At 35.2% G+C, this 26,813-nt stretch overlaps 1 protein-coding gene across 13 annotated transcripts in view; it reads right to left on the reverse strand.

The window, feature by feature from the left end:
* Nucleotides 1-4,112: 4,112 nt before the first annotated feature.
* jim (zinc finger protein jim) overlaps nucleotides 4,113-26,813 on the reverse strand; it is a 153,761-nt gene continuing 131,060 nt past the window's right edge. For 5 of the 13 annotated variants that reach the window (XM_073986402.1, XM_073986401.1, XM_073986403.1 and 2 more), the window contains 6 exons: nucleotides 13,784-14,956; nucleotides 10,649-11,552; nucleotides 9,745-9,930; nucleotides 9,391-9,677; nucleotides 9,229-9,333; nucleotides 4,113-5,210 (listed from right to left, as the gene is read on the reverse strand). In XM_073986402.1, the coding sequence (XP_073842503.1) occupies nucleotides 4,680-5,210; nucleotides 9,229-9,333; nucleotides 9,391-9,677; nucleotides 9,745-9,930; nucleotides 10,649-11,552; nucleotides 13,784-14,248 (2,478 nt within the window). In that variant the 5' untranslated portion in view covers nucleotides 14,249-14,956 and the 3' untranslated portion in view covers nucleotides 4,113-4,679. Of the gene's footprint in view, nucleotides 5,211-9,225; nucleotides 9,334-9,390; nucleotides 9,678-9,744; nucleotides 9,931-10,648; nucleotides 11,553-13,783; nucleotides 14,957-26,813 lie in introns of all 13 variants that reach the window. The other 8 variants (XM_073986410.1, XM_073986409.1, XM_073986408.1 and 5 more) reach the window with 5 other exon arrangements.

Below are 26,813 nucleotides of genomic sequence, written 5' to 3' on the forward strand. Positions count from 1 at the left end.
GAGAAAAGTTTTTCTTTTAAAAACAAATACAGGAAATTGAAGATAATTTTTTTTCGGTTTTCAAACAAGTGTAAATTTGTGATCTTTAGGAAGAAATAATTCTCAATCTGAATTTTTTGGCAGTGTAAGTTTTACGAAAAACTTCATTGTGATTGCACGGCTAGGTGGAGAAGAAATCATTATCAGATTGATATTTGTATTCGACTTATTTGGCTGAATGGAATCAATTTAGAACATTTTTAATTAATATTAATAATTTTATTAATTATCGATAAAATGTTTATAGAAATTTTTTCGATTATCGATAACATTTTTAAACAATTTTGTTCGATTTTCGATAAAATTTTTATAGAAATTTTTCGATTATTGTGAAAATTTATATACAACATTTTTGCGATTATGATGAATATTTATATAGAAAATTTTTCGATTATTGTGAAAATTTCTATAGAAAATTTTTCAATTATCATAAATCGAAAAAATTTTTAATTAATAATAATTATTAAATAATAATTTATAATTATTAATTATTTATGAAAATTAATTAATATTAATTTATAATTAATATTAATTAATAATAATTACAAAAAATATATTACAAAATTTCGATTATCGTTAAATTTTCTATAGAAAATTGTTCGATTATCGATAAAATTTCTACAGAAAATATTCGATTATCGACAAAATTTCTATAGAAAATTTTTCGATTATCGATAAAATTTCTATAGAAAATTTTTCGATTATCTATAAAATTTCTATAGAAAATTTTTCGATTATCGATAAAATTTCTATGGAAAATTTTTCGATTATCAATAAAATTTATATCGAAAATTTTTCGATTATCGTAAAAATTTCTATAGAAAATTTTTCGATTATCGATAAAATTTCTATAGAAAAATTTTCGATTATCGATAAAATTTCTATAGAAAATTTTTCGATTATCGATCAAATTTGTATAGAAAATTTTTCGATTATCAATAAAATTTCTATAGAAAATTTTTCGATTATCTTTAAAAATTTCTATAGAAAATTTTTCGATTATCTTTAAAAATTTCTATAGAAAATTTTTCGATTATCTTTAAAAATTTCTATAGAAAATTTTTCGATTATCGATAAAATTTCTATAGAAAATTTTTCGATTATCGATAAAATTTCTATAGAAAATTTTTCGATTATCGATAAAATTTCTATAGAAAATTTTTCGATTATCGATAAAATTTCTATAGAAAATTTTTCGATTATCGATAAAATTTCTATAGAAAATTTTTCGATTATCGATAAAATTTCTATAGAAAATTTTTCGATTATCGATAAAATTTCTATAGAAAATTTTTCGATTATCGATAAAATTTCTATAGAAAATTTTTCGATTATCTATAAAATTTCTATAGAAAATTTTTGCGATTATCGATAAAATTTCTATAGAAAATTTTTCGATTATAATTTCTATAGAAAATTTTTCGATTATCGATTAAATTTCTATAGAAAATTTTTCGATTATCGATAAAATTTCTATAGAAAATTTTTCGATTATCGATAAAATTTCGACTATAGAAAATTTTTCGATTATCGATAAAATTTCTATAGAAAATTTTTCGATTATCGATAAAATTTCTATAGGAAATTTTTTCGATTATCGATAAAATTTCTATAGGAAATTTTTTCGATTATCGATAAAATTTCTATAGGAAATTTTTTCGATTATCGATAAAATTTCTATAGGAAATTTTTTCGATTATCGATAAAATTTCTATAGGAAATTTTTTCGATTATCGATAAAATTTCTATAGGAAATTTTTTCGATTATCGATAAAATTTCTATAGGAAATTTTTTCGATTATCGATAAAATTTCTATAGGAAATTTTTTCGATTATCAATAAAAATTTCTATAGAAAATTTTTTGATTATCGATAAAATTTCTATAGAAAATTTTTCGATTATCGATAAAATTTCTATAGAAAATTTTTCGATTATCGATAAAATTTCTATAGAAAATTTTTCGATTATCGATAAAATTTCTATAGAAAATTTTTCGATTATCGATAAAATTTCTATAGAAAATTTTTCGATTATCGATAAAATTTCTATAGAAAAATTTTCGATTATCGATAAAATTTCTATATAATTTTTTTTTATAGATTACGACCTAATAGGTCGACGTCTGTATAGATGACGACCTTATAGGTCGACTTCAGTATAGACGACATTATAGGTTGACTTTTGCGTAGATGATGACCTTATAGGTCGACTTCTGTATAGATTATCTATACATAGGTCTCATGCTGTAGAGATGACAGTCTTGTGGGTCGATTTCTGTATAGATGACGACCCTATAAATCGGCTTCTGTATAGACGACTTTAGAGGTTGACTTCTGTGTAGATGAAGACCTTATAGGTCGACTTCTGTATAGGTTATGGCCTTATAGGTCTACTGCTGTAGAGATGAAGATCTCATGGGTCGACGTCTGTATAGATGACGACCTTATAGGTCGACTTCTGTATAGACGACATTATAGGTTGACTTCTGCGTAGATGATGACCTTATAGGTTGACTTCTGTCTAGATGGCGACCTCATAGTCGACATCTGTATAGATGACCACCTTATAGTCGACATCTGTACAGATGATAACCTTATAGATCGACTTCGGTTAAGATGAAGACCTTTTAGGTCAATTAGTTTATAGATGACAACTTTTAAAGTCAAAACATCTTTGTAAATGGCGACCTTATAGTCCGGCTTACGTATATATGGTAATAGGTTTACTTCTGTAAAGATGGGTACCTTGCAGGTCGACTTCTGTATATACCTTATAGGTCGTTTTCTGTACAGATGTTTACTTGTAGGCCAACCTTTGCATAGGTGACGAGATTATAGTTCGAATTAGGTATAGATGAAGTCGAATTGAACAAGTATGACATTTGGAAAGCAAAAAAATTCAAAAAGTGCATGAAAAAATTTAAAAATTTCTTGAAAACTACAGTAGATGGTCACTGAGCCCATGTTTAGGATAGTAAAGGGCCACTGATTCCATCTACCGTGCAGTATATGGCTTCCGAGTCCATCTACCCCAAGGTAGATTACTTTGAGCCCACAGTATATGGCTTCTTAGGCTGTCCACCCTATAGTTGATGACCTCTGACCATATTTACTCTGTAGTATTGATGGACTCGGAGACCACATATACTATTATATATGACCTCTGAGTCTATCTACATTACAGAGATGGCCTCTGAGCACATCTAACCAAGAATTGGGACGTTTCTAGTATGCACAGTTTTTTTTTTCAAGAAGTCTTTTAAAATGAAGTTATGTTACACTGCCAAAAAATTTATATTTTTTCAGATTCAAAAATTATTTCCTCTTTCAATCAAACTTTACACATGAAAAAATAATAAAGAAATTCCATACATATTTGAAAAAAATATTCAAAAATAAAAAAAAAATAATTTCTTCGTTAGTTAATTCATTCATTGTAAATACGTGTATGGATAGGATATTCCAATAGTTTTGTGTGAAAGTAAATGTGTGTGTGTTCTTTTTGTTTTTGTTCTGTCATCATTTTGTCTTCCGTTTAAATTAAAAAAAAAATACCAAGTTTAGAGTCCTTTTCTAAAAGACTAGTTGCTCTTTTGTTTGAAACACTTTTTCTTCTACACCAAAAAGAAAAACTCTTTTAAGTGTATGTGTGTGTGTCTGTTTGGATATCATTAATATTACATGTGATATATGTAAAAAAAACTTAGTACAAAAACAAAGCCTAGGTTTAATTGACCATAATTTATGGTGGGATTTAAAAACTATAAACCTAAGCTTGTTAATCGATAGATATATAAATGTTAGGTGTATGTGTTTGAGTGTGATTGTGAATAAAATGAGCGAATGATGAATTCAGTGATTGTTTTTGCATGTGTGTGTGAGACAGAAAGAGAGAGAGAGTATGAAACTAAATCTATGAACGGCTTAACATACACTGCCGGTCGTTATAGTATAGTGTGGGTAATCCTAACTCTTTCTTTGCTTAGCCATACTTTTAAAAAGGACTCTTGTTTCCTTTTTTTCTTTTTCAATTAATAAAAATTCTTATAATTTTCGTAATTAATTGCTGTGTGTTTTGTATACTTAAGTTTTTGTGGGTGTAGTTGTTGTTATAGTTGATGATGTTGCTGCTGTTGCTGTTGCAGTTGTGGTTATTGTTATTGCTGATATTATCATAGAGATCCGAATATTGAGTGTATATGAGGATGTATGGGAATTGCATGTGACAGTGTTGGTGGTGGACCCGAAGTTGGTGGTGGCGCTGCTGGTGGCTGGCTATGGGCGTGGGAGTTGTTTACCACATGTCCAGCCTGTTGCTGCTGATGATGATGGGCCGAGGCAGCAGCTGCTGCTGCTGCGGCTGCCGCCGCGGAGGCAGGTAATGCACCCACAGGTGGTAAGGTTATGGACAGTGTTACCGTTTGTGGTGTCTGACTGTGGGCCGCTGCTGCTGCGGCAGCTGCTGCCGCCGTTGCATTGGCATGTTGAGCCACTTGTTGTTGTTGTTGCTGCTGCTGATGTGAACTATGGGCATTCGTTGGCGCCGAATTTACCCCAGCTGGCCCATTACCTCCCGAAACTGCTGCAGTTTGCTGTTGTTGTCCTCCTGCCGCCGCTCCACCCGATGTTGTGGTGGGATGTCACTGGGCCACTACCACTGATGTCGGTGCATTTTGTTGCCCCACCACTCCTCCGGGTGCCACTGAATTTGCCACACTTACCGATACTGCTGGTTGTCCATTATTGTGTGCTGCCGTGGGCTGCTGAAACGGATGCTGGAATGGTGGTCCATAACATTGGGGAAAATATAATTCATTTTTCACTTGTGATCCTGGATTCGGACCACCTACACCTCCAACACCCATACCACGCGACAGTATATTATTCTTATTGTCACCCGCTGGATTGTTGTTGTTGAGAAATTGTTGAGCTGCAGCATTTTTGGTCTCGTTGATTAAATGATTGGCTGCCGCGGCGGCAGCGGCTGATGCTGCTGCTGCAGCATGTGAATTGTTGTTGTTATTATTGTTATTGCTATTGGCGGTATTGTTGGCCTGACGGCTACGCTTGGTAGTTGGATTCATGTGGTTGTCGATGTGTTTGGTTACCTCGTTTTCGGTGGCAAAACGTCGTCGACAATTCGGCATGGGACAGCAGAATGGACGATCACCCTTCAGTTGGGGTTTAAGAAAAAGAGAAAGAGAGAGAAAATTATGATAAAATTTTGGAAAAAAATTATCTATTATTGGATTAAATCCTCTCTCTGCACGAAAGAAGATGTTCTGAAGATGTTGAGGTACTCTAGTGAAGTCAAGATGGGCTCAACTGCCAGCTGCAGTAACAAATATGAGGCAAATGCCATCTTATAGCTTCTGTAGTTGCAGTAACAAATATGACGCAAAGTCCATCTTATAGCTTTTGTAGTTGGGTTCAGAGGCTATTTGCTGTAGGGTGGAGGATAAATGGGTCCAGATGCTCTCTACACTAAAGTAGATGACCTCTGAGAACATCTTTATTACAGTAGATCAATTAACAAAACTAAAGAAGATGGACTGAGCCCACATACTCTGCAGCAGATGGCCTCTGAGCGCATCTACTCTACAGTAGGTGGCCTTTAAACCCATCTACTCTACATTAGATGGCATCTGAGCCCATCTACTTTATATTAGGTGGCCTCTAAGCCCATCCTTCCTACAGCAGATGGCCTCCACGCCCATCAACTCTACAGTAGATGAGCCCACCTACTCCACAATATATGGCGGTAGAACCCATCTACTCTACAGCAGGTGATCTCTGAACCCATCTTCTTTACAGTAGTTGGCCTCTGATCCCATCTACTCAATAGTAGGTGGCCTTTGAGTTCATCTAAACTACAATGGATGGCCTCTGAGTCCATCTAATCTACAGTAGATGGTCTCTGAGCCCATCTACTCCACAGTAGATGATCTCTGAGCCCAGTAGGTGGACTCTTAGCCCATTTACTCAACAGTAGATGACCTCTAAGCCCATCTACTCACCAGTAGATGACCTCTGAGCCCATCTACTCACCAGTAGATGACCTCTTAGCCCATTTACTCACAAGTAGATGATCTCTAAGCCCATCTACTCACCAGTAGATGACCTCTGAGCCCATCTACTCACCAGTAGATGACCTCTGAGCCCATCTACTCACCAGTAGATGACCTCTGAGCCCATCTACTCAGTAGTAGAAGACCTCTGAGCCCAACTACTCACTAGTAGATGACCTCTGAGCCCACTTACTCACCTGTAGATGAACTCTGAGCACATCTACTCACCAGTAGATGACCTCTGAGCCCATCTGCTCACCAGTAGATGACCTCTGAGCCCATCTACTCACAAGTAGATGATCTCTAAGCCCATCTACTCACCAGTAGATGACCTCTGAGCCCATCTACTCACAAGTATATGATCTCTAAGCCCATCTACTCACCAGTAGATGACCTCTGAGCCCAGTAGGTGGACTCTTAGCCCATTTACTCACCAGTAGATGACCTCTAAGCCCATCTACTCACCAGCAGATGACCTCTGAGCACATCTACTCACCAGTAGATGACCTCTGAGCCCATCTACTCACCAGTAGATGACCTCTGAGCCCATCTACTCCCAAGTAGATGATCTCTAAGCCTATCTACTCACCAGTAGATGACCTCTGAGCCCAGTAGGTGGACTCTTAGCCCATTTACTCACCAGTAGATGACCTCTAAGCCCATCTACTCACCAGCAGATGACCTCTGAGCACATCTACTCACCAGTATATGATCTCTAAGCCCATCTACTCACCAGTAGATGACCTCTGAGCCCAGTAGGTGGACTCTTAGCCCATTTACTCACCAGTAGATGACCTCTAAGCCCATCTACTCACCAGCAGATGACCTCTAAGCCCATCTACTCACCAGCAGATGACCTCTGAGCACATCTACTCACCAGTAGATGACCTCTGAGCCCATCTACTCACCAGTAGATGACCTCTGAGCCCATCTACTCCCAAGTAGATGATCTCTAAGCCCATCTACTCACCAGTAGATGACCTCTGAGCCCATCTACTCACCAGTAGATGACCTCTGAGCCCATCTGCTCATCAGTAGATGACCTCTGAGCCCATCTCCTCACCAGGTATGACCTATGAGCCCATCTACTCACAAGTAGATGATCTCTGAGCCCATCTACTCACCAGTAGATGACCTCCGAGGATGGGCTCTGAGCCTATCTGCACTACTGTAGATGGCTTCCAAGTCCATCTAACCTACAGTAGATAACTTTTGAGTCTATCTACCATACAGTAGATGGCCTCTGAGCCCATCTACACTGCAGTAAATGACCTCGGAACCCATTTATCCCACAGAGGTGACCTCTGAGCCCACATACACTACAGTAGATGGCCTCTGTTTCCATTTACTTGGTAGTGGATGACCTCTGAACCCATCTACACTGCAGTAGATGACCTCGGAACCCATCTACCCTACAGTAGATGGCTTCTGAGTCCATGTATACTTCAGTAGATGACCTCGGAACCCATCTACCCTATAGTAGGTATCCCCGGAACCAATATATCCTTCAGTTGATGAACTCTGGGTCAACATACCCTAGAGTAGATGGCCTCTGAGCCCTTCTAAACTACTGTAAATAGCTTCTGAGCCCATCTAACTTCCATGGGGGGAAGTCAGAAGCCGTCATTGGAAGAGTAGATGGGTTGAAAGACGATTTACTGGTAAGTGTATGGACTCCGCGGCCATCAACAATACAGTAGATGATCGTTTTACTTGGTAGTAGTTGACCTCTGAACTCATCTTTCCTACAGGGGGTGGCTTCGGAACCCATCTACCCTGCAGTAGATGACCTCTAAGTCCATATACACTACAGTAGATGACCTCGTAACCCCTAAATCCTGCAGTAGATGACGTCGGAGCTTCTGAGCCCATCTAACTTCCATGAGAGGAAGTCAGAAGCCGTAATTGGAAGAGTAGATGGGTTGAAAGATGATTTACTGGTAAGTGAATGGACTCCGAGGCCATCAACACTACAGTAGATGACCTCAGAACTTATTTACATTACAGTAGATGGCCTCTGTATCCTTTTACTTGGTAGTAGATTACCTCTGAAGCCATTTTTCCTACAGGGGGTGGCCTCGGGGCCATCTACACTGCAGTAAATGGCTTCGGAACCCATCTACCCTGCAGTAGATGACCTCTAAGTCCATAAACACTACAGTAGATGACCTCGTAGCCCCTCTATCCTACAGTAGATGACCTCTGAGTCCAACTACAATGCAGTAGATGACGTCGGAACCCATCTGTCCTACAGTAGGTGGATTTTGAGTCCATCTACCCTAGAGTAGATGGGCTCCGAACAAAAAATCAGAAGATGCCTTCTGAATCCATCTACCCTACACTAGGTGACCTCGGAACCCATCTATCCTACAGTAGATGACTTCGGAATCCATATACCCTACAGTAGATGACTTCAGAGTCCATGTACCCTTCAGTAGATGACCTCGGAACCCATCTACCATATAATAGGTATCCTCGGATCCAATCTATCCCTTAGTAGATGGACTCTGGTCAACATACCCTATAGTAGATGTCCTTAGAGTCCATCTACCCTACAGTAGATGACCTCGCAATCCATCTATCCTACAGTATATGACCTCGGAACCCATTCACCCTACAGTATATGACCTCGGAACTCATCTACCCTACAGTAGATGTATTTTGAGTCAATCTACCCTACAGTAGATGCCCTACTGTAGATAACCTCTGAACCCATTTACCTTTTAGCAGATGACCTCGGAACCCATCTAGGCTACAGTAGATGACCTCGGAACCCATCTGTCCTACATTAGGTGCCTTTTGGGTACATCTAGCCTGCAGTAGGATGCTTCTGAACCCACCTGCCCTACAGTAGATGGCTTCTGAGTCCATCTACCCTGCTGTAGATGACCTCGGAGCCCATCTGCACTACAGCATATGGCTTCAGAATACATGTACCCTACAGTATATGGCTTCAGAGTCCATGTTCCCTACAGTAGATGACCTCGGAACACATCTACGCTTCGGTGGGTTGCTTCTAAGCCCCCATTTGCAAGGAAGAATATTCCAATTGTTCCTTCTGGACCTGATATCTCGTCCATGCATTATAATCGTCCCCATAAATACTTCCTTAATATACCACTACCTGGTGCGTTCTTGTGTGCTGATCCAATATCGCCTTCTGACGGAAATCTTTACCGCATTGGCCACATTTATAGGGTTTCTCGCCGGTATGGATGCGAACGTGCTGCAAAAAAAAGAAATTTTAAAGAGATTTCCTTAAAATTATTCAAAATTCACTTACCTGATTCAAAATGGTCCTTTGACGGAAGAAACGCGGACAATATAAACACCCGAAGGGTTTCTCATTCGTGTGTATACGCAAATGCTGGGTCAAATGGGATTGTTGGCGGAAACGTTTACCACATTCGGGACAGGGATAAGGACGTGATTCGATATGTATGCAACCGTGTTGCAGCAGAGTGGTTTTCTGTTTGAATTCCTTATCACAAATCGGACAGCGTACATACAGAGGCATATTTGCCGGACGGATGCCAATGTGGGACAGGACATCGGGTAGGATTTTTTGTCCTGCAAAGAAAAGACGGTAGAGTGTTGAGACAATTGTTAAAGGGTTATTTTGATTTGGGATAAATACCTTTACCATCCTTAAAGTAGGCGGGATAATGTATACCTCCATCTTGACCATTCTGTGAATCATCATCATTGTAACCATCATTGGCAATGCCATTCTTGGTATCAGTCTCATCTCCGGGATAGGGCACATCCTGGGGCCACAGTGTGGGGTGGGGTCCATTCTTGAATATGAGATGTGGTGAAACATCTGTGGAGAGAGAGAGAGAGAGAAATTTCAATGATAATGTGTTCTCTCTTGAGCTGGGAAACATCTAGAATGGTAACTAAGCTACTCTAAAAAGGGGGGTTTGGTGTGGAGCCGTCAAGTGCTTCAGCACTCTCCAGTAATTTTGTGATTAAGATTTTTTTGGATAAAAAAGTGAGAGAGATAAGGTATTGAGAGACTTACAGTTAATACAAGAATTTTGAAAGGTTTTGCCAGATGGTTTTGTTTTTTGCTTAACTAAGAGAGACTTTCCAAAATAATGACCTTAAGAGGGAGTAAGTGGGAGTAGAGCAAGCCAATTGGGGTTTTTAAGAAATTTGGAAAATTTGAGGTTTTGTTTAAAAGCCAAAAAGTGATTTGCAAGGCGAACGAGCTTTTGGTGGTTGCAGTTGCTTTTTTCTCTTTCTCTCTCTCTTAAGCTGCTCCTTAAAGCCATTATTGCTGGAAAATCAGCCAATTCCTTGATAACAAAGTGCTTCACACACAGAGAATAGGTTTTTGATTTTGTTTCCAGATTTTGCAAAGCTGAAGAAGTAGAAGAAAAAATTTTGATTTGTTAGGCCGAAAATGTTGCCCTAAACTGTAACTCTCAGTTCATCAATTCAACTAAAGGTGATTTCAATCTGATCTAATTTCTTTTTTTGTTTTCTTTTTTGTTTTGGTTTTATATTTTGGAATTTATTCAAGAACTGTCGCTCGCCTTGGTGGGTTCGCACATGTTGATTAAGGATGGCCTTCTGGCGAAAGTGCTTGCCGCACTCGGGACACGCAAAGGGCTTCTCACCCGAATGGATGCGAACATGTTGATTGAGTATTGCCCGCTGGCGAAAGCCTCGATTGCAGTAGCCGCAGGTGAATGGTTTCTCATTGGCATGTATGCGCAGATGTTGCGTGAGATGAGATTGTTGCCGAAAGCGTTTGCCACACTCGGAACAGGGATATGGGCGGGCATCGGTGTGTATGCGATCATGTTGCAGCAGGGTACTTTTCTGTTTGAAATCTTTTCCGCAGGTAAGACATTTGAAGAGTCGCAAATCGCTGTGAGGTTTGGGTGGTTTGTGCGAAGAATTTTGTCGCCCACTACCACCGCCACCACCACCTCCGCTCCCTGTGCCATTTGTTGCTGCATTGCCATTGTGCCCAGTGCCGCCATTTTGTTGATTCTGACCATTTCCGGTGCCATTTTGCCCTGGCAGTAGTTCGGGTAGGGCATAAGCTTCCAGGCCATTTGTGGGTCCATTCCCAGACCCCTGATCCATGGCTCCATTTAAACCCGGCAGTACAGGTTTATTAAGATAATGTAAAGGTGGGAAACCGGGTGGTGCCATAAGACCTCCTTGCGCCCCGGGATGTCGTGGTGCATAATAGCTGGACAGCTCACCATTCTGGGAGCCGGGAAATCCATTGTTGGCATGATCATTGGGTTGGCCATTCTGCTGCACATTGTGTGGATTATTCCCCGCAGGGTTATTGTCCGAGGATGAGGCGGCATTGGCATTTTGTTGTTGCTGCTGATGCTGTTGCTGCTGGGGATCATTGGAGCTTTGGTTTGGATTTGTTTGTGGATTGGAATTTGGTTGTTGTTGATTTTGTAAACCATTGACCTGCAAAAGAGGGAGAGAGATTAGATGCTTTTATTCAGAATAGTGTTCTCCATAGGAAAAATTTTATTCCTATGGAAATAAAACTTTTATTCAGCCTGGCTGAATATGGTTTTCAGTACTAAAATTTGTATTTAGCCTGGCTGAATATGGTTTTCGGTAATAAAACTTTTATTCAGCCAGGCTGAATAAAAGTTTTCCTATGGAAAACCATATTCAGCCAAGCTGCATAAAAGTTTTCCTATGGAAAACCGTATTCAGCCAGGCTGAATAAAAGTTTTCCTATGGAAAACCATATTCAGCCAAGCTGCATAAAACTTTTCCTATGGAAAACCATATTCCGCCAAGCTGCATAAAAGTTTTCCTATGGGAAAACCGTATTCAGCCAGGCTGAATAAAAGTTTTCCTATGGAAAACCATATTCAGCCAAGCTGAATAAAAGTTTTCCTATGGAAAACCATATTCAGCCATGTTGAATAAAAGTTTTCCTATGGAAAACCATATTCAGCCAGGCTGAATAAAAATATTCCTATGGAAAACCATGTTCAGCCAGGCTGAATACAAGTTTTCCTATGGAAAACCATGTTCAGCCAGGCTGAATACAAGTTTTCCTATGGAAAACCGTGTTTAGCCAGGCTGAATACAAGTTTTCCTATGGAAAACCATGTTTAGCCAGGCTGAATAGAAGTTTTCCTATGGAAAACCATATTCAGCCAGGCTGAATACAAGTTTTCCTATGGAAACCCATATTTAGCCAGGCTGAATACAAGTTTTCCTATGGAAAACCATATTCAGCCAGACTGAATACAAGTTTTCCAATGGAAACCCATATTTAGCCAGGCTGAATACAAGTTTTCCTATGGAAACACATATTCAGCAAAGCTGAATACAAGTTTTCCTATGGAAAACCTAATTTCCATAGGAACACTTTTATTCAGCTTGGCTGAATATGGTTTTCCATAGGAAAACTTTTATTCAGCCTGGCTGAATATGGTTTTCCATAGGAAAACTTTTATTCAGCCTGGCTGAATATGGTTTTCCATAGGAAAACTTTTATTCAGCCTGGCTGAATATGGTTTTCCATAGGAAAACTTTTATTCAGCCTGGCTGAATATGGTTTTCCATAGGAAAACTTTTATTCAGCCTGGCTGAATATGGTTTTCCATAGGAAAACTTTTATTCAGCCTGGCTGAATATGCTTTTCCATAGGAAAACTTGTATTCAGCCTGGCTGAATATGCTTTTCCATAGGAAAACTTGTATTCAGCCTGGCTGAATATGCTTTTCCATAGGAAAACTTGTATTCAGCCTGGCTGAATATGCTTTTCCATAGGAAAACTTGTATTCAGCCTGGCTGAATATGCTTTTCCATAGGAAAACTTGTATTCAGCCTGGCTGAATATGCTTTTCCATAGGAAAACTTGTATTCAGCCTGGCTGAATATGCTTTTCCATAGGAAAACTTGTATTCAGCCTGGCTGAATATGCTTTTCCATAGGAAAACTTGTATTCAGCCTGGCTGAATATGCTTTTCCATAGGAAAACTTGTATTCAGCCTGGCTGAATATGCTTTTCCATAGGAAAACTTGTATTCAGCCTGGCTGAATATGCTTTTCCATAGGAAAACTTGTATTCAGCCTGGCTGAATATGCTTTTCCATAGGAAAACTTGTATTCAGCCTGGCTGAATATGCTTTTCCATAGGAAAACTTGTAGTCAGCCTGGCTGAATACAAGTTTTCCTATGGAAAACCATATTCATATTCAGGCAGGCTGAATATGCTTTTCCATAGAAAAACTTGTATTCAGCCTGGCTGAATATGCTTTTCCATAGGAAAACTTGTATTCAGCCTGGCTGAATATGCTTTTCCATAGGAAAACTTGTATTCAGCCTGGCTGAATATACTTTTCCATAGGAAAACTTGTATTCAGCCTGGCTGAATATGCTTTTCCATAGGAAAATTTGTATTCAGCCTGGCTGAATATGGTTTTCCATAGGAAAACTTGTATTCAGCCTGGCTGAATATGGTTCTCCATAGGAAAACGTGTATTCAGCCTGGCTAAATATGGTTTTCCATAGGAAAACTTGTATTCAGCCTGGCTGAATATGGTTTTCCATAGGAAAACTTGAATTCAGCCTGGCTGGATATGGTTTTCCATAGGAAAACTTGTGTTCAGCCTGGCTGGTTAAGATCCAGATAAAGATAACGTAAACCCAACCCTCCTGATGTTACTCACCTGATTCATATTCACATCATCGTCATTGGTGCCATTCGTTCTCTGCTGTTGTTGCTGCTGCTGTTGGGGCGGGTAGGGACTGGTCGATGGTGAACCTTGTTGTCGGACTCCACCACCACCTGTTCCCCCACCACCATCACCACCATTTTCTCTACCATGTGGATCACCGCCACCGTTTGGCGAATGTGATGTTGGACCATTTGAGGCAGCCGCTTGACCATTTGCTGTTATGGCATTTTGTTGTTGTGCGCTTAAATGTTGCTGCTGTATACCGGGATACATTTCTGTGCCCCACTGTGTTGGGGTGCCGCCAATAGCTGCTGCATTCCGTTCGGCTTCTTGGGAATCTTTATACAAGACATAAGGCTGGCCCGTATCCTGGGTAATGCAATACATTATTTGACGTGGCACTTTGAGGCCAGCAGCTATGCAGGCGGCAAATGAGGCAGAGAAATTTATAGCCATTTTGTTGTTTTTGTTTTCTTGTGGGTGGGTGGGTGATTTGTTGAGTGTTTAATTATTATTTTCTTTTTTGGTTTAAGTCTTAGCTATATGATGCTAAATGATGATATTTGTTGTGATAATTTATGCTATGACTCTCACTTTGTTTCTCTCTTTTTTGTAGTTTGATGATTTGAACTCTCCCTCAAGAGGAGAGTATCAGTGATATTTTGTCAAATTCATAATGTTGATGTTCGTTGAATTCTCTCGGTGTTTTTGTGCTCAATAAAATATGTTTTTTGATTGTTTTCTCTCTCTTTTTTGCAGTGTTTGTGTTGTCTTTCTTCTCTCTCGTATTAAATTTCTTCGTCTTCTTCTTCTCAGGTTACTGTTGCTCTTGTTCTCTAACTTGAAGGGGGTTTGTTTCTCCTCTAATCTTTTAATAAAACTTGTTCTCTTGTTTGCCGTTTTCTGTTTTGTTTTGCTTTTTTATTATTCCTTTCTTCTTAGTTGGTTTTTATTATTATTTCTTCTTCCTTCTTTCTTTTTTAATTTTTAAAAAATTATTATTTTTTTATTTTTTTACCAAAAAGGGATTTTGTTTAAAAAATTGTTTTTTCTTTCTCTATGCCAAGTTATGGGGGTTCAGACAAAAATTTTATTTCCTCTCAGCTAATCGCTCGATTACTGTTAAAAGTGCTGCAGACTCCAGCGATGCGTTTCAGATATCAACTGAAAAAAAGAGAGAAAAAATTTATTAAAGGCGAAAACGAAGATATTTTAACAGTACCTAAGACCACAAAACTTGGGGTTTAAAATAATATTTTTAGCGGAAATCGAAAAATTTTCCTTAAAAATTTTATCGAAAAAATTTATAAAAAATATTTTATCGATAATCGCAAAAATTTTCTATAGAAATTTTAGCGATACTCGCAAAAATGTTCTATAGAAATTTTAATGATAATAGCAAACATTTTTTTATGAAATTTTAACGATAATCGCAAAAATTTTCTTAAGAAATTTTAACGATAATCACAAAAATTTTCTACTGAAATTTTATCGTTAATTGTTAAAATAAAAAATTTATCGATCATCTATAAAAAAATTGTCGTTGATCAATAAAATTTCTAAAAAAATTTATCGCTGATCGCTAAAATTTCTATAAAAAATTTATCGGTGATCGATAACATTTCTATAGAAAATTTATCGTTGATCTATAACATTTATCGTTCGTCGATAAAATGTCTATAGAAAATTTATCGTTGAGAGACAACATTTCTATAGAAAATTTATCGTTGATCGATAAAATTTCTAGAGAAAATTTATGGTTGATCGATAAAATTTCTATAGAAAATGTATCGTTGATCGATAAAATTTCTATAGAAAATTTATCGCTGATCGATAAAATTTCTATAGAAAATTTATCGTTGTTCAATAAAATTTCTATAGAAAATTTATCGTTGTTCAATAAAATTTATCGTTGATCGATAAAATTTCTATAGAAAATTTATCGTTGATCGATTCTATAAAAATTTGTCGTTGATCGATAAAATTTCAACAGAAAATTTATCGTTGATCGATAAATTTTCTGTAGAAAATGTATCACGGATCGATAAAATTTCTATAGAAAATTTATCGTTGATCGATAAAATATCTATTGAAAATTTATCGTTGATCGATAAAATTTCTATAGAAAATTTATCGTGGATCGATCAAATTTCTAAAGAAAATTTATCGTTGCTCGATAAAATTTCTATAGAAAATTTATCGTTGCTCGATAAAAGGTCTAAAGGAAATTTATGGTTGATCGATAAAATTTTCAGAGAAAATTTATCGTTGATCGATAAAATTTCTACAGAAAATTTATCGTTGATCGATAAAATTTCTATAGAAAATTTATCGTTGATCGATAAAATTTCTATAGAAAATTTATCGTTGATCGATAAAATTTCTACAGAAAATTTTCTATAGAAAATTTCTCGTTGATCGTTAAAATTTCTATAGAAAATTTATCGTTGATCGATAAAATTTCTATAGAAAATTTATCGTTGATCGATAAAATTTCTATAGAAAATTTATCGTTGATCGATAAAATTTCTATAGAAAATCGATAAAATTTCTATAGAAAATTTATCGTTGTTCGATAAAATTTCTATACCAAATTTATCGTTGTTCGATAAAATTTCTATAGCAAAAGTTATCGTTGTTCGATAAAATTTCTATAGAAAATTTATCGTTGATCGATAAAATATCTACGGAAAATTTATCGTTGGTCGATAAAAGTTCTATAGGAAACTTATCGCTAATCGATTCTATAAAAAATTTATCGCTGATCGATACAATATCTATAGAAAATTTATCGCTAATCGATTCTATAAAAATTTGTCGTTGATCGATAAAATTTCAACAGCAAATTTATCGTTGATCGATAAATTTTCTGTAGAAAATTTATCGTTGATCGATAAAATTTCTATTGAAAATTTATCGTTGATCGATAAAATTTCTATAGAAAATTTATCGTTGCTCGATAAAATTTCTATAGAAAATTTATCGTTGCTCGATAAAAGGTCTAAAGAAAATTTATGGTTGATCGATAAAATTTCTAGAGAAAATTTATCGTTGATCGATAAAATTTCTATAGAAAATTTATCGTTGATCGATAAAATTTCTATAGAAAATTTATCGTTGATCGATAAAATTTCTATAGAAAATTTATCGTTGATCGATAAAATTTCTATAGAAAATTTATCGTTGATCGATAAAATTTCTATAGAAAATTTATCGTTGATCGATAAAATTTCTATAGAAAATTTATCGTTGATCGCTGAAATTTCTATAGAAAATTTATCGTTGATCGCTGAAATTTCTATAGAAAATTTATCGTTGATCGATAAAATTTCTAAAGAAAACTTATCGTTGATCAATAAAATTTCTATAGAAAATTTATCGTTGATTGATAAAATTTCTATAGAAAATTAATCGTTGATCGATAAAATTTCTATAGAAAATTAATCGTTGATCGATAAAATTTCTATAGAAAATTTATCGTTGATCGATAAAATTTCTATAGAAAATTTATCGTTGATCGATAAAATTTCTATAGAAAATTTATCGTTGATCGATAAAATTTCTATAGAAAATTTATCGCTGATCGATAAAATTTCTATAGAAAATTTATCGTTGATCGATAAAATTTCTATAGAAAATTTATCGTTGATCGATAAAATTTCTATAGAAAATTTATCGTTGATCGATAAAATTTCTATAGAAAATTTATCGTTGATCGATAAAATTTCTATAGAAAATTTATCGTTGATCGATAAAATTTCTATAGAAAATTTATCGTTGATCGATAAAATTTCTATAGAAAATTTATCGTTGATCGATAAAATTTCTATAGAAAATTTATCGTTGATCGATAAAATTTCTATAGAAAATTTATCGTTGATCGATAACATTTCTATAGAAAATTTATCGTTGATCGATAACATTTCTATAGAAAATTTATCGTTGATCGATAAAATTTCTATAGAAAATTTATCTATTATTTCTATAGAAAATTTATCGTTGATCGATAAAATTTCTATAGAAAATTTATCGTTGTTTGATAAAATTTCTATAGAAAATTTATCGTTGTTCGATTAAAATTTCTATAGAAAATTTATTGTTGTTCGATAAAATTTCTATAGAAAATTTATCGTTGATCAATCAAATTTCTATAGAAAATTTATCGCAGATCGATACAATTTTTTATTTCTATAGAAAATTTATCGTTGCTCGATAAAATTTCTATAGAAAATTTATCGTTGTTCGATAAAATTTCCATAGAAAATTTATCGTTGATCGATAAAATTTCTATAGAAAATTTATCGTTGTTCGATAAAATTTCCATAGAAAATTTATCGTTGCTCGATAAAATTTCCATAGAAAATTTATCGTTGTTCGTTAAAATTTCTATAGAAAATTTATCGTTGTTCGATAAAATTTCTATAGAAAATTCATCGTTGTTCGATAAAATTTCTATAGAAAATTTATCGGTGTTCGATAAAATTTCTATAGAAAATGTATCATTTATCAATAAAATTTCAATAGAAAGTGTATCGTTAAAATTTCTACGGCGTTGAAATTTCTACAGAAAATTTATCGTTAATCGATAAAATTTCTATAGAAAATTTATCGTTGTTCGATAAAATTTCTTTAGAAAACTTATTTTTGATCGATAAAATTTCTATAGAAAATCGTTGATCCATAAAATCGAAACATTTTCTATAAGAAATTTATTAAAATTTCGTTTTGTTTAAAGATCGGGTTAAAAATATTTATATACTTCTTTAAAGTTCCAATGCCTCCATTATCCTGTCCTCTCCTCCCACAACATGAGTATTTTTTGTTTTTTTTTATTTCTTTTCGATTTGATATAGGAGAACCAACAACAAAAATCCCATTATTTCAAGTTCATTGCTAAGAAATCGCTGAGATTAATATGCAAAATGCATTCCACACATAAATAATGTTTAAAAGATAACAACAACAAAAGGAAAAACTTCCATGACTTCTTCTGCATGGACAGAAGCAAAAGTTATTGATGGATTTAACCCTTATGTGGCTAAACTTGGCTTCACAAACAAAGGAATTTATTTTTAGACCACAAAAGAAGACATATCAAAGGATAAGAAAGAACAAAGGCTGGATAATTGGCATTTGCTAAGAAATTGAATATGGCTTAGAGAGATTTGTAGCCACCCGCGCTTAGGCTAATTACCTTTTAATCTCCAAAAAATTCACAATTCCAATTGAAATAATGAACAGATTTTTTTATTGAAAACCATTCTGAAACTGCAAAAAAATCTATTGAAAGCAAATCTTTCAATCCATCATTGTAAACTTCAATGATGCTGATAACGCTGACAACGATGATGATGATGATCATTATGGAAGCTCATTAAGATGACATCATAAAAAAGTATCTGCTAGAATATTTAACAGACAATAAGAAATTAAGAACATCAAATATTAATGAGCTATCCAATCTTTCCAATGAGAATATCGCACAGCCAGACACACATGGGATCCCCCCTTACCCAACCCTCCTTTGGCTCCACAAGTAAAGCAACAAAAATTTCTGTTTACACAAAGACCTTGATCCCGCATTAAATAAACTTTTTTTTAGCAGAACATACATTTAGCACTGTCACATTTCGCTTCGCCATTAAAGGAGTTGAGAAGCGAAGTGAGGAGTGGTGGGTGGGAGGGGATGGAAACCATTACTGTCAGGAGTTTTGTGCCATATTTTGTATTCCAGTTGAAACATGTCTTTGCTGTGGATGGTTGGCTGGTTGCTTATGCATGAGGGGCACTCCTTAAAAAAAGTGAAACAAAGACCAGGGTCGGGCACCACACCGAAACAGATGATGATCATGACTTTGTTTCGCTACGTAAGTCATGGCATTGGAAACGGGTGGAATTAATTGTTTGGCATTGTTGCTGCTGCTGGCGATGGTGGTGGTGTTGCAGAATATTCTTAACGCTGTTGGCATTGTTGTTGTAGTTTTTACCATACGAATCTCTGCAATCGATTTGATATGCTGTTGTTATTGCCAATACTGCCTGGTGATCGTGTTCCTCCTATCCACTTCTCCGCCTCCACCTTTTTCTTCAGTTTGTACATATGGAACAAGAATAAAAATTAAAAACCTAAAAAAGTGTTTTTAGTGGAGTATTCTGTATTCTGCAGCGATGCAGCGGAATGAATGAATGACTGACAGTCATTTCAAGTGATTTCTCTTTTTTTTTTCGGATAAATAAGGCACAGATGAAAGATATTAGACTTTCGTGGGACTTTCGCTATAGAAGTTTTTAAACATAAAAAGATGGCTAAGGCGAATAAATTAAGAGTCTTCAATTTTGTCTGACATTACTTAGAAGAGTATAAGGAGATATCAAGATTCGCTTAGGATATTTAAATTCCTCATAGAGTGATCTACCTACGAGATCTTCTAGAGTTGGGAATAAAAACTTTGGGATATTCTATACCAGAAGTCAGATACTTTGACCTTTCTTGGACTTATATACCTACCATATCTTTGATACTCCCAGATCGTACTTCGAATACCCCACTTCAAGTTCCACCACACTTCCTAAAATTTCTTCCCTTTAGAATTTCTCAAACAATTCGACCCAACAAGACCAGAAAGAAGTCCGTGCTAAAAACTTTTTGTTTGATAACATAACCAGGCGACCTTGAATGGTAATTTACCGGCAATTGCCAAAAAATAAACGACAAGTAGCGTACATACATAAATACATACATACATGAATATATTGAAAGTAAACAGCGAAAAGGGAGAAGAGCCAAAACATTTGGATTCTATTCCAATGTTTATTTGTTAAGATGATTTTTAACTAGAAATCTTCGAGTCTCTTTTTTTGCTGTTTTCTCCATTTCAAAGATTTATGACTACTGACGGCAACAAGCGGGAACAAGCAATAGAAGAAAAAAATATATTCCACATCTGGCACACATGCAAACGTTTAAGTAATTTTTCAAAGCGCCGAAGAGGCACGTGTTAGAAGAGATGACATGATGAAATTATTGCCAAAAAAATATAAATAAATTTTTGTGAAACATTTTCTATAGGATATCGATAAAACGATAAATTGTCTATAGAAACGATAAATTTTCTATAGAAATTTTAGCGATCAACGATAAATTTTCTGTAGAAATTTTAGCGATCAACGATAAATTTTCTATAGAAATTTTATCGACTAACGATAAATTTTCTATAGAAATTTTATCGACTAACGATAAATTTTCTATAGAAATTTTATCGACTAACGATAAATTTTCTATAGAAATTTTAGCGATCAACGATAAATTTTCTATAGAAATTTTAGCGATCAACGATAAATTTTCTGTAGAAATTTTAGCGATTAACGATAAATTTTCTATAGAAATTTTATCGACTAACGATAAATTTTCTATAGAAATTTTAGCGATGAACGATAAATTTTCTATAGAAATTTTAGCGATCAACGATAAATTTTCTGTAGAAATTTTAGCGATCAACGATAAATTTTCTATAGAAATTTTAACGATCAACGATAAATTTTCTATAGAAATTTTAGCGATCAACGTTAAATTTTCTATAGAAATTTTATCGATCAACGATAAATTTTCTATAGAAATTTTATCGACTAACGATACATTTTCTATAGAAATTTTATTTTCTATAGAAATTTTATTTTCTATAGAAATTTTATTTTCTATAGAAATTTTAGCGATCAACGATAAATTTTCTATAGAAATGTTATCGATTAACGATAAATTTTCTATAGAAATGTTATCGATTAACGATAAATTTTCTATAGAAATGTTATCGATTAACGATAAATTTTCTATAGAAATGTTATCGATTAACGATAAATTTTCTATAGAAATGTTATCGATTAACGATAAATTTTCTATAGAAATGTTATCGATTAACGATAAATTTTCTATAGAAATGTTATCGATTAACGATAAATTTTCTATAGAAATGTTATCGATTAACGATAAATTTTCTATAGAAATTTTAGCGATCAACGATAAATTTTCTATAGAAATTTTAGCGATCAACGATAAATTTTCTATAGAAATTTTATCGATCAACGATAAATTTTCTGTAGAAATTTTATGGATCAACGATAAATTTTCTATAGAAATTTTATCGATCAACGATAAATTTTCTAAAGAAATTTTAACGATAAATTTCTATAGAAATTTTAACGATAAATTTTCTATAGAAATTTTATCGATCAACGATAAATTTTCTATAGAAATTTTATCGATCAACGATAAATTTTCTATAGAAATTTTATCGATCAACGATAAATTTTCTATAGAAATTTTAGCGATCAACGATAAATTTTCTATAAAAATTTTATCGATCAACGATAAATTTTCTATAGAAATTTTATCGATCAACGATAAATTTTCTATAGAAATTTTATCGATCAACGATAAATTTTCTATAGAAATTTTATCGATCAACGATAAATTTTCTATAGAAATTTTATCGATCAACGATAAATTTTCTATAGAAATTTTATCGATCAACGATAAATTTTCTATAGAAATTTTATCGATCAACGATAAATTTTCTATAGAAATTTTATCGATCAACGATAAATTTTCTATAGAAATTTTATCGATCAACGATAAATTTTCTATAGAAATTTTATCGATCAACGATAAATTTATTTTCTATAGAAATTTTATCAATTAACGATAAATTTTCTTTAGCAATTTTATCAATTAACGATAAATTTTCTTTAGGGATTTTATCGATTACCGAAAAATTTTCTATAGAAATTTTATGGATAATCGAAAAATTTTCTATAGAAATTTTATCGAAGAAATTTCTATAGAAATTCCATAGATTATGAAACAATTTTATCGAATATCGAAAAATTTTCTGTACAAATTTTATCGATTAAAAAAAATCCATACAAATTGTATCGTTTATCAAAAAAATTTGAATAAAAATTTTATCGATTATCGAAAAATTTTCTATGCAAGTTTTATTAAAAATTACGCGTATTGACTTCTTATTCTTCATTGATCAAGCTACGGACTATAAACTTTCTAATGACTTGTATCAGTGGTAGAGGCGTTTTTTGTCCATAGAAGAAGTCTAGAGGCCTTCTTTTGTCCATAAAAGACCCCAAGCGGCCTCCTGTTGCGCATAGAAGACCTAAGGTGTCCATAGAAGACCTCAGCAGGCATTCTGTTGTCCATTGAAGACCTCCAGAGCCGTTTATGTCCATAGAATACCACAAGGGGCATCTGTTGCCTATAGAAGACTTCAAGAAACTCATGGCTGTCCATAGAAGACTTCAATAGACCTTCTGTTGTCCATAGAAAAAATCAAGAGACCTTCTGTTGTCCATAGAAGATCACAGAAGAAATCAAGAGGCCTTCTGTTGTCCATAGGAGACAATAAGGACCTTCTATTGTCTAAAGAAGACATCAATATGCATTCTGTTGTCTACGGAATACCTCAAGTAGTCTTTTGTTGCCCATAGAGGACCTCAAAAGGCCTTCTGTTGTCGATAGAAAAATTCAGGAGGCCTTCTGTTATCTATAGAACACATCAAGAGGCCTTTTTGTTTATAGACATCCTCAAGAGGCCTTCTCTTGTTCGGCGGAGACCTCAAGAGGCCTTCTTTTGTTCTTAGAAAACCTCAAGAGGCCTTCTGTTTTCTATAGACCACCTCAAAATAATGATATTAATCTTGATTTGAATACTTGAAAAATTTAATGAGCCCGCGTGACACGAAAAATCACGTTTTGGAATAGATGCTAAAATCTGACGTATAAATTAGGTTTATTGACATCTAATTCTGTTATCGTCTTCTTAGATGACAATAGAACGCCTTTTTTTTAAAGGGTTTTCTTTGGTCAAGCTACGGACTAGGAACGTTCTAATGGCTTCTTATAGAAGGTATATGTGTTTTTAATATCTCTTTTATTCGATCTAAGCCTATGCGGGCTTGCTCTGAAAGATCAAAAATACCAATGAAGATAATAGGAGATCGATGAGGATCTTTAAGACCACCGATAAGATCGAGGACGCATATAAATGGTTCTAAGCGGTGGTTAATGGCCGTTGAAGTGATAACAGAGATCTAAGCCTACGCGCGCTTGCTCTGAAAGATCAAAAATACCAATGAAGATAGTAGGAGATCGATGAGGATCTTTAGGTCCATCTAAAAGATCTGCCTCGCAAATTAAATGGTTCTAAGCGTTGTTTAATGGCCGTTGAAGTGATAGCAAAGGTCAGGGAGATTGTCGTGTTGCTTTCGATAGAATTTGTTGTCGAAAGATCGCGGGTGTTTATGTTGTGCATCTTACCGGTTGAAAGAAGGCCTTCGAGGTTTCACAAAAACACCAATAAACGTTTATATTTTCGAATAGATATTCACAGATATCGATGGACCTTTCACGATCGGCTTATCCACTTGATATTCTATAACAGCAATACCGATAAATTCAATATCTTCTTTTTGAAGATTCTAATTAAATTTTTTCTCGATCTATCCCGCCACTTGAAAATTCCGATTGAAGCTGCGAATAAAACTAACTAAAATTTGTAAATTGTGGTTTAGAATATTCTACAGAAAATTTCAAAGATCAAACGAGAAACGGTAGTGAAATCTAAAACTTCCAAACCTGTGCCGCTGCTAACATTGTCCTTGTCTTTGCTAAGACCCGTGGCGGCGGCATTTTTAATGCCGATGGAAAGATGATCTTGTCATAATAAACGTCGTTCACAAAAACAAAAGCGTCTTCACTTTGATGTGCCAGCCCATGTGTAGTCTGTCAATCAGCGAGGCACTAAAGCATTACCACAATAACAACAACAAAAACTACTAGTGTTGTTAGTTACACCACGAGCGCTAGAAAACTCCACCCACTTTTACCACCATCACAAGCAACACGATGATGGTTGGTGGTGGCATGGCAAAGGTATTTATTTCAAAATAGTCATTTGCGAAACGATGGAACGTAAAGCGGCGGTGACTGCTGCACCAAGTAAGTAGTACCAGCACTTGTATCAAATGTTGCAAAAACTTGAGGAAAATCAAGTGATTTGAACTCGGAGCCATTCGTTTTTTCGATTCGGGTTTTGAGTTTTTGTTTGGTATCAAGTTATTTTTTTTGTTTTAGATTTGCCACAACTGCCAGCCTTTCAGCTTGCCGGCTTCTTCAACGCCGCTAACTTGTCGTTGCATTGCTTCATTTTCGTTTATTGCCATTTGTTGTAGCCATACCAAAAAAAACGTTAGCTGCAGGTACTAAGCATCGTTGTTTTATTGGTTGAAATTGTAAACAGTTTTATGTTACATTAACGAGAGTGGGCCCGCGAAGAGAGGTAGATGGGAGAGGGAGCCTAAGAGAAACTATGGCAGCACAACGAAGTACATATCTTTTAAACACGATAAATTCATTAGATGACGACCACGGCGGCGGCAGGTCCATGTTTTGCAAATAATCAAACAGACAGTTATAAAAGGAGGCGGAGGGTCTGGTAAACCAACCATACATGGTGGCTTCTACAGTATGTTACCTGCCTGCCCGCCACCAACATTCATACAAGTGCTTTTTTGCAACTTTCACCCAAAAATTGTGGCAAACAATAATTTTTTCGTTATTGTTGTTGTTATTGGCATTCGTTGCCACACTAAGTGTTGTTGTTATTATTTTTAGTTATGATCACAACAACAAAAAACGAGATCATATCTCTTTTTTTAACCAAAACAGACAATTTCACAAATTAACAAATGCTTGTAAATGTTCGCTGACTGGCTGTCGGTCTGCCTGTCTAGCCTTTAAATTAACAAGAAAGTTTGCTCTAAAAGTTTTACAGTTTTGCAATGATTGCAAAATGTTTTATTGGAATTTTGTTGCTGTTACCAAGAACTTTGAACATGTTGTATATCGGAAACATTGCAAATTTAGATGTCTGGCAGCATTGACAGCTCAACAAGACACTGATTTATCATTATCGGGAACATTCTAAAATTTATAAGTTCAAGTTCTAGAACCCCTCAAGAGGCTTATGTTGTCCATAGAAGACCTCTGTTGTCTGCGGAATACCAAAAGTGTCCTTCTGTTGTTTACGGAAGGCCTTAGGAGACCTAAAGAAGGGTTCTTATGTTCGTAAAAGACCTCAAGAGGCCATCTGATGTTCGTAGAAGACCTCAAGAAGCCTTGTGTTGTCCATAAAAGAGCTCAAAAGGCCTTCTGTTGCCTGGAGAAAACCTAAAAGGGCCTTATGTTGTCTTTCTGTTATCCATAGAAAAACTCAAGAGGTCTTCTTTTGTGTATAGAACACCTAAAGGATCCTTTATTCGTCCATTGAAGACCTCAAGAAACCCCCTGTTATCCATAGAAGACCTCAAGAGGCCTTCTGTTGTTTATAGAACACCTCAAGAAGCCTTTAGTTGTCCATTGAAGACCTAAATAAACCTTCTGATGTCCATTCAAAAAATCTCAAGAGACCTTCTTTTGTCCATAGAAGTCCTCAAGAGCCCTTATGTTGTCCATTGACGACCTAATGAAGGCTTCTGTTTTCCATAGAAGACCTCAAGAGGCCTTCTGTTGTTTATAGAACACCTCAAGAAGCCTTTAGTTGTCCATTGAAGACCTAAATAAACCTTCTGATGTCCATTCAAAAAATCTCAAGAGACCTTCTGTTGTCCATAGAAGTCCTCAAGAGGCTTTATGTTGTCCATTGAAGACCTAATGATGCCTTCTGTTTTCCATAGATTACCTCAAGAGGCCTTATGTTGTCGATTGAAGACCAAAAGAAACCTTCTGATGTCCATTGATAACCTCAAGAGACCTTCTGTTGTCCATAGAAGACCTTAATAGGCCTTATGTTGTCCATTGAAGACTTCACGAAGACTTCTGTTGTCCATTATCCATAGAAGACATTAAAATACCTTCTGTTGTCTATAGAAGAATTCTAGGGACCTTTTATTGTCCATAGAAGGCTCCAAGAGACACTCTGTTGTCTATGTATGATTCCAAGAGGCCTTCTGTAGT

Source organism: Musca autumnalis, unplaced genomic scaffold, assembly GCF_047663935.1.
Source record: "Musca autumnalis isolate F117 unplaced genomic scaffold, ASM4766393v1 scaffold_4, whole genome shotgun sequence".
Taxonomy (NCBI): Eukaryota; Metazoa; Arthropoda; class Insecta; order Diptera; family Muscidae; genus Musca; species Musca autumnalis.